Raw genomic sequence first — 9,500 nt, 5'->3', positions numbered from 1 at the left:
CTATATTTATATTATGTAGCATGACTAAGATTTTTTTTAAATTAATTTTATCTTTTTGAGATCTAAACAATAATTATAGAACCATTTTTTTTCACCTTTTACTCCTGTTTGTTCTGTCTAAAGATATTTTGTTGATTTAGTGATGGTTCTTATATTCCTTTGGAAAAAAAATTCTTCCTCCATCTAAATTCTTAATCTGTGGGTAATGCTGTTTCAAACTCAAATGATTATGTGGCTGAAAGTGTCTCCAATTTTTGTTTTCAAATCAAGTCATTTGGTATACACGTAATTTGTATAGTTTGAGAATTTGATTATTTTTTGTTCAGCTTTTTTGAAACTATTAACGTAAGTTAATTATATATGTGTGTTAACTATTTGTTTCTAAAATAATACAGATTTCTATTAATAACCCAACAAGTGACATTGCATGTTCTGATGTTCGAGATATCCACAATGTAAGGTAATTCCTATAAAATTGTATACTCAATGAGGTATATGAGTAGATATTGATATTAAAGATTATTGTTTAGTTCTTTTGTATAAATGGTATTTTTATTGCAGTATTTTTCATGTTATTTAGGATGTTATTAATTAGAGTGCCAAATGTTCACATAGTTCAAGTGTTAAAAATGAGAGTGGTTTGTCTACTAGAGATGAGCAACAACTTGCCATTTTGAAAAATTCGAATTATAATTTTGTTGAGCATATGGACGAGTATGGTGTTTGATGTTTAGTTTTTAGTTTTAATAGGTAGAATTTAATTTTTATTTTGTGAGCAGTATGTGAAAAGAATTATTAATTAATAACCATTGAAAAAAACCGAATGGTCTATAATAATTAAAGAGAATATTTGGATAAAACTATATTACTAGGAATAAGTAAGTTATTGTGCAAGTATATTAAGAAATTGACCGACTTCGTCACAAAAGTTTTTAACCAAATTGTTATATGTTTTTAAATTTCAAATTTTAAATTATATTTTTTTTTCTTTCTTTTCACTCCAAATATATTTAATCATCTTATATTATTTACATAGTAAGTTTGTGACAATGTTAACAAGTGAATAGTTATTATTATCAATTATAACACTAAATTAAATATTCTGTATTTGGATTAGAATAAAAAAATTAAAAGTAAAATTAACTCAAAAAAATCTATTTAAAATAGTGTGAATGCACGGATTACCTACTAGTTTATAAATACAAAGGTCCATTCTTATTTCAATAATAATAATAATAATGGATTAAATTAAATTTCTATTTTAATGTATTATTTCAAATGTTAATTTTAGGAAAATTACATTGAGAGAGTATCAAGTTAATTTTTAATTTGGTTTCTGAAATTGGAGGTCAGACTTAATTTGATTTTTAAAATTTTAATGGACTTAAATTAGATGCTAAAATTTGTAATTGTAACTCGCATTAACTCTTGAGCTAATTTCATTAACGACGTGTTAATTTGATACATTACTTTGTTATAATTTGAAATTCTCGCTCAGGTTGTATATGATCAAGATGTAATAGAACTTTCAAAAGATTGAGTGTTGCTCCTAGAATCTCAAATTTTTTAAATTAAATTTGTTATTGTCGCTTTTGTGAGAATGTTGGAGAGCTAATCAAATTTATAAAAAAATATAGTACATTTTTAGTTATTTAAAATTTAATAAAAGTTTAAATGTTAACAAATTAAGGCTCATTTTTTTTTTGTTATTGGAGGCATGTATGTGATGTGCTGCGTCATGGGGTATAGTGGTTCTAGACCAATTTGTAGGGCAGCCTTTTCTGACTTGTTCTATAAACAAGTCGGACCATGCGAGTTATGCTTGAAAGAAAATATCATGGGCAAATCGGATGGTCTGATTTGCAAGTGGGAGAATTTTGAATTTTGGAAGAAGCAAATCGGACCGTTCGTGTTGTATGAAAAGGTTTTTTAATAAAACGAAAATCAAATCAGATGGTCCGAATTGATTATTATATATTTTTTTTGAACGAGCTGGAACAACTCGTTGAGTCCGATTTATGCAGATATATGTATATATAAATGTGTAACTCATAAACACAGCAGATACTGTCTTCTTCTTCGTCTTGTTCTTCTGCTTTCTTCCACTCATGGTTCTTTCTTCTTTGCTATGAGGTAAAAAAAATTGATAGTGAAGTTTCTGTTTCTGTTTAGGTTGGTGAGAGAAATGGATGATAAAGTTCTTTTAAAAGTGTATTATTTTGGTCAAATTTTATTACAAACATTTGAAGGAGTAAAATTTATTTGTGAAAATTTGGTAGATGTTGTTATTCCCTACACAATCTCATTTGAGGAGTTCAAAGGTGTGATTTGTGAGAAGATAGATTCTGCGATGTCAAGGAGAATATCATGTATTTTATACAGATATCCCATACCAGTATTTGGTGGATTTGTTCAATTTCAAACCAAATATATAACCGACGAAGCGAGTATGCAAGAGATGTTTTCAATGTATATTGAAAGTCGTGCCCAAATGTCGTTCATCGAGCTATACATTGAATTCAAACAATCTATGGCTGACCGAAATATTGTACGGAAAGATTACAATAATGACAGTGAGGAAGAGTTCGAAAGCAATTATGAAGTTGTTGATCCAAATGGAGATGAAGATCAAGGTGACAGCACTATGGCTCCAAATGTGGCAGACGTGGCAAATGCACTAGCAAACGAAGTGCCGTTTGAGGAGCCATCCTTCATGCGAGTGTTGGAATTGGAAGCCATGCATGCTCCGGAGTTTCCGGAATGGAAAAGTATAGGGTACCAACACATTATCTGCCAACTCTTATTTATATTTGTATTTTCATGGAAGTGTGTTCGTAGATGTGTCTAATAATTAATATATTTTAAATACATATATAAAGAGATACATCCAGAAAATATATCTATAAAGATACTTCTATTAAATACAGTTATAAAAAAGACATTTTTATTAGACACATCCACGAACACACTTTCATGAAACACAATTTAAACAAGAGTTGGCAGAAGTTGGCAGATATGCTGTTGGTAACGTAGCGGAACTGTTCCGGAATATATGAGCGCTGGTACGTAATTGCCTATATTTATAAGACGGATTAGAATTCTGTAATAATTTATATTGATTGATGGACCAAATAGTTAAGTGACATTTGAAAATATATTCAATTAGCATTTGTTTGTGTGTTTATATAGTTAAGTTTAGGATAATAATATATTTTTTTAGTTATTGATTAGTTAAATATTAATTAGTATTTTTTAATAAATATTTATTTATGTTTTTTTGTTTTCTTTTTTGTTAATATTGAGATAATAACCTGATGTAAAGTTTATTTATATCATCATTGATGTATTGAGTGTTGATTTACCTTTAATTTTGGTTATTGAATTTTTGTATGGCTGTCGTCTTGGCAGAAGTTCCTCTTGTTGCAGATGGTGAATTTGCTGTGGGGATAGAATTCAATTCAAGGGAAGCTGTTATTAAGGCGATGAAAGAGTATGCCATCCGAAAAAGTGTAGATTATCGGGTGTATAAGTCGGAGCCGTTGACATTTTATGCCAAGTGTACACAGTATGGGAAGGGGTGTGATTGGCTTATCAGGGTTAGCATGATCAGCAGAAAGTATTGTTGGTTATAAGGAGGTATAATGGTAGTCACACTTGCACCAGAGCCACCATTTCGCAGGATCATTCGAAGCTGGATTCGAACACAATTGCAGAAACAATTAAGCTGCTGGTTGAGGCTGACCCCTCGTTAAAGGTAAAATCAGTTATTGCAGAAGTGCAATCGCAGTTCAACTATACCATCAGTTATCGAAAAGCATGGTTGGCTAAGCAAAAGTCAGTAGAAAAAATATTTGGAGGTTGGGAAGTATCGTACGAAGCGTTGCCGATATGGTTTGAGGCCATATGTCATAAGGAGCCGTCATCTATCGTTCATTTTGAGACTATGCTTGCATACCAAGGCGATGACTTGGTAAATGATATCCGGGCGTCAGAAGACCAAGGATCATAGCCACATCTTCGAGTGTGAGCACATTCACCAATTAAAAGATGAAAGGTATGTGTGTCTGGATGCCACCTTTCGACTAGAGCATTTACGAGTACTTTCTGACATTGGACTATTCCAATCTGAGATGCATGATAAAAACCAGTAAATTGTAAATGCTCTTCCACCCTAGCATCATACCGATTCGAAGAGATAGGGTGATCGACAACATCCGTAAACTCTACAAAAACATAAATTATTAATCAAATTGTCCACAATTACTAAGTTACTACTAAAATATAATAATTTTCAAACTAGAACAACCAATATATCTATCAAATTATTTCAAACTAACCACTAATAATAATAACTAATAGATACTTTCAATTCCTATCTAACTAATGTTCCACTATAATATTAAAACCTCACTTACAACAGCATATTCATGTCAATTAAAAATCTAACAGTAAAAAAATAATTATCATCAAAAAACAAATACATTATATTACTATATTTTTTTAAACCTAATTATTGATCAAAATAAGCAACATTAATCCAAAAAGATATTTTTTAAACATATTTTTTTACCAAAATTATTACAAAAAATTCTAAACATGTACTTTTTACTAATCTATTATATTGAGTTATGAAATGAACATCCCCTATACTATTTAGAATAACCATCCGTGTACAAGGGATAATAAACATCTTCTCAAAAAATTAGTTTAATTTTTGAGTTCACCAAGGATCGAACTCTTGACCTTTCGGATCTAGCGCTTTAATACCATGTCATGATACCACTCATCCCAAAAACTTCAACTGATAAAAAAATGTAACACTAATGATTATATCTCTAATACTCCAAAAACCTCCATTGTTTGTATAAATATTTCATTAACTCTTCATACTTTCCCTATATATATATATATATATATATATATATATATATATATATATATATTCTTAAATTTCAATCAGTACGTCACTAATACATGTTCTTAATTTGAACTACTAATAACAACAACTATAATTAAATTTCTAATAATAATAATAATAATAATAATAATAATAATAATAATAATAATGATATGTTTTTAAGTTGAGCTACTAACAACAACAATTATAATTAAATTTTTGACAATAATAATTATAATTTTAAAATATCAAAAAAATTAATAAATAAATTTACATAATCAGGATGGTTAAGATATTTTACAATACGAAGTTTCGATCGATTAACATCTTTAAACTTTTGTTTCTTTAGCATTTTAATTTTTTTTTAAAGACTTGTGGCCTGTGGGGAGAAGAAGAAGAATTAGATGAAGGAGAAGGAAGAATGGTTGCTGGGTGGGATGAGGATGAAACTGATTTCGAAAGGTATGGAATACATGCAATAAAAAGGTATGTTGGGGTTAAGGACATTGTTGTGGGGAGCAACGTCTATGCATGGCGGGGGAGGGACAATTCCGACAGCCCGTTTTGTCTATTGAAAAACAGACCATCTAATTTGTCTGGAAGCATTCGCACCATTCGATTAATAACTCTTTGACAAATTACCTTTCTTCATATCGCTGTTTTATGCCATTACTTTTTCTATAATAAAATTAAAAGGCGAAAAATTAACGTAGTCGTTTACTGAAATTAATTCAAAGCTAAAATTAGTTATTATTGTAAATTTTAAGATTTAAATTGAGTTAATTGTAATTTTAAAAATTAATTTAGGTTGGGTTTTAAATTTCTGGGGCCGAGATCGAGTATTAGTTAAGATGCCACCTGGCCTAGCGACTAGCGAGAGTCACTGGTGTCACTGTTTTAGTCTCATTGTAAGTGTGGAAGTGTAAGAGCTAAGAACCACTCGCAGGATGTCGGAGTCGGAGGTTGTTTGCGTCACCGGCGGAAGCGGTTGTATTGGTTCGTGGCTTGTCCACCTCCTCCTCACTCGTGGCTACACCGTTCATGCCACCGTCAAAGATCTCAGTTACTTCACTTCCTCCTCCTCCTCCTCCTCCTCCTCCTCCTCCTATTATTATTATTATTATTATTATTATTATTATTATTCCGATTGCAGAGGATGATACTGAGACGAAGCATCTAGAAGCTCTCGAAGGAGCGTCCACGCGCCTCCGTCTCTTTCAAATCGACCTGCTCCAGTACGAGACCATCGTCGCCGCCGTGCGCGGATGCTCCGGCGTCTTCCACCTCGCTTCACCCTGCATTGTCGACGAAGTCCATGACCCACAGGTACAATGAAGATTGAAAAGGAAAGAAGAAGAAAAAAAAGTCTGTAATTCGGCCATAACAATTCAAATTACTTCAGTCTTCAGTTACTTATGTGAAGTGATAGATGGCTATAATTGATACTGTGATTAATTTTGAAATTTCAAGAGCTCAATTTTTATTGTCTTGCAGTGATTTATTCTAAAGATTTTTCGTTGTTCATAGCAGTTAGTTCCTTTTTCTTTGAAATTTGATACTTTTTGGGATTTTATTGAGCCACATCTTGGTTGTAGAAGGAGCTTCTGGACCCTGCAATTAGAGGGACAATGAATGTCCTTGAGGCAGCAAAGGAAGCAGGGGTGAAGCGTGTAGTGGTCACGTCGTCTGTCTCGGCGATTACGCCGAGCCCAGGTTGGCCATCTGATGTTGTCAAGACAGAAGATTGTTGGACTGACACTGAATACTGCAAGCAAAAGGGGGTGGGGCTTTCTTGTTCTTTTTTGTGTTCAGTTTTAGGGTGTGAATTAGTAACCTTAGTTCTAGTCTCTTCAATTATGAGAAATTTATCTATAAATATCTGATTTTCTGTTTTATAGTTATCAAAAGTTGTTCCTGACATTTTATTCTAGTAAGTAGTTAGTTACATTAGTTCGTTACATTTTATTCTTGTTACTCTAATTATGTCTCTACCAAGAACAAAATGAAAACATGTTTGAAGTCAAGAACTATGATGCATAATTTTGAGGCACTGTGAATTTTAGCTTTGTTCTGAAATGATATGGAACAGCTGTGGTATCCGCTATCCAAGACTTTAGCTGAGAAAGCTGCTTGGGATTTTGCAAAGGAGAAAGGCTTGGATGTTGTGGTGGTGAATCCCGGAACTGTGATGGGACCTGTTATTTCACCCAGACTTAATGCTAGTATGATCATGCTTGTTCGCCTTCTTGAAGGTATATAACTATATATATTATTATATACTGTTGCCTACTAAACTTGATTGTTTTCCAAGTCATCATGTATTGTTGTGCTATGGAACAGAATGAGTACCTTTGATCTTGACTTAATTTGATTTCCTTTCTACAATTTTCTATGTTAAAATTGGTCATGCAAATTGGGGAAGTCATTTCACATAATGAGTACCTTTGATCGTTTCCAGGAATGTTGGCTAGATGCCTAGAACATTATAGAAAGCTCTGCTGTGTCACAACAATAGACTAAACTTTTAGAACTCAATGCTGTCATATAATGCCCTGTATAGATAGAACACTTTGATTATGCCAAAACCGTTTTGTAAGAATTTTGGCTTGACCGAGTCTAACTATAATTTGATTTCGCCCATTACTCGCTGTTGCAGGGTGTGATGAAACATATGAGAACTTTTTTATGGGATCAGTCCACTTTAAGGATGTAGCTTTAGCACATATTATGGTGTATGAGAACAAAACAGCAACTGGTAGGCATTTGTGTGTAGAAGCCATCTCTCACTATGGCGACTTTGTGGCGAAAGTTGCGGAGCTTTATCCACAGTACAATGTGCCTAAGTAAGTAAACCGCACTTTGCTGATTAGCTAGGTTGTGGAATTTCATACACCTTTGGAGTACTTCGCAAACATGTATAATGCAGCAGTTGTTAGTAAATTAGATTTGGACTTGAAGCTCAGTGTATTTTGTAGACTGGCTGGGCTACTTAATCTTAGTCTTAATTAAAATATAAGGTTAGGGATTTTACAACTTTTGTATTTTTAATTTTACAGGTTAAAAACTGATTGTACTAAGAAGCTAGTTAAAAGCATATTTTTTAAAGCTTTGGATTAAAACTGTACACAAATACATGAAAAGTGGTTTATTTTACTGAAATTGTGATATTTTCTAATTATTAGAAAAACAATGCACCCTTGCCTTGATCTAGAGCTGTTAGCAATTATATATATATAATCCAGAACTTGCTCATAGTATTTGTATCATTTTCCTTTGAAGGATCCCAAGAGATACCCAACCAGGATTATTGAGGGCAAAGGATGGATCGAAGAAACTTATGGATCTGGGTTTGGAATTTATTCCCATGGAGAAAATTATCAAGGATGCTGTAGAGAGTTTGAAGAGCAAAGGGTTCATTTCTTGAATGATTGCTGCTTCTGTTATTTGAAACTTGAGATATGGTTCTGTAACATATAGTCTTTTTTCCAGGATACATTTGCCAAGTTTAGCTGAATTCTCTTGAATGTTTTCTCTGGTAATAGTTATTAATAAATTTGATAGGGAGGGGGTTGAGGACTTAAAATTTTAGTTTGCTGGTTGTCTCATACATAAAAATAAAATAAAATAAAAGATAAAAGGAAGGTGTAAATATATATATGATGCAAAAGAAAGTTATAGACTAGTAGCAAATTAAAGGAAGGGATCCTTATGGTGTGGAACATGGGGTTGGTGATGAAAAAGAGATGTTTGAGAACTTTGACATTAATTAGTTTCATAGATTTATCATATATATTCAAGTGTTATTCTACAAGATGTGCATGTCTTTTAACTGTATGTATCTTTACATTTGTATATCTCCTGTAACTTGTAATTATTAATTAATGTCTAATTAAATTTCCATTTTTTATTCCTAAGGAACACTCTCCAATACCCCCTTTAGTGGATTTTTTTTTCATCCCTAATCAATAAACCATTTTTAAGCGTGTCATAAATTCTTCTAATTTAATTTTGATAAGTAAATGTAAAATAATTTGAGGAAGTATAGGGAGCCAATGAAGTATGTGTATAGTGAGGGTATAGAGATGTTTGATTCAATAGGATATCAGATGTTTATTATCCTTGATATCCGGATGGTTATTCTGGATAGTATAGATGTATTGTATTTGAGAAATTAGTAGTATTTTATTTTGGATGTTTAATTTTTAATTCATATTGGGACAAATAAATAGTCTATTGTACAAATATTCTATTGACTTTATAGCGAGATTCAAATAATTTTATATGTATATCAAATCCTTTAGTGTTATGTAAATAAAAAAAAAATATTTTTTATATTAATCGTGTGAATTGATTGAATAATTGTATAACATATTATATATATATCAAAATTAAATTTAAACGAGTATAATTTTATTTTAATGTATTATTTTATAACATGTATTTAATTATATAATGTTAATATTTTAAAATTAAATTTAAACAAATAAAATTTAATTTTAATATACTGTTAATATTTTATATTAAAAATAAATAATTATTTTTTATTAATTATATGAATAATTATCTAAAATAATAGATATGATTGACAAATGTCCAAATCTTT

The 9,500-nt window shown here is 31.2% G+C and overlaps 1 protein-coding gene across 1 annotated transcript; it reads left to right on the top strand.

Annotated features, from left to right (window-relative positions):
* The first annotated feature begins 5,735 nt into the window (after positions 1-5,735).
* On the top strand, positions 5,736-8,702 carry LOC130940419 (phenylacetaldehyde reductase-like). The gene is made up of 6 exons (XM_057868549.1): positions 5,736-5,959; positions 6,051-6,223; positions 6,493-6,678; positions 6,987-7,149; positions 7,554-7,740; positions 8,177-8,702. Exons 1-6 carry the CDS (start codon positions 5,845-5,847, stop codon positions 8,319-8,321), a joined length of 969 nt encoding a protein of 322 aa, XP_057724532.1. The 5' UTR covers positions 5,736-5,844; the 3' UTR covers positions 8,322-8,702.
* Positions 8,703-9,500: the final 798 nt, after the last annotated feature.

Source organism: Arachis stenosperma, chromosome 7 (assembly GCF_014773155.1).
Source record: "Arachis stenosperma cultivar V10309 chromosome 7, arast.V10309.gnm1.PFL2, whole genome shotgun sequence".
NCBI lineage: Eukaryota > Viridiplantae > Streptophyta > Magnoliopsida > Fabales > Fabaceae > Arachis > Arachis stenosperma.
This window is presented reverse-complemented; position numbering and strand designations above follow the sequence as displayed.

Excerpts from the sequence above, each read along its gene's own strand:
- LOC130940419 (XM_057868549.1), top strand. The coding sequence starts at position 5,845 with ATGTCGGAGTCGGAGGTTGTTTGCGTCACCGGCGGAAGCGGTTGTATT. Across the intron at positions 7,150-7,553 it reads GCTTGTTCGCCTTCTTGAAG|GGTGTGATGAAACATATGAG; the intron begins GTATATAACTAT and ends TCGCTGTTGCAG. Across the intron at positions 7,741-8,176 it reads CCACAGTACAATGTGCCTAA|GATCCCAAGAGATACCCAAC; the intron begins GTAAGTAAACCG and ends TTTCCTTTGAAG.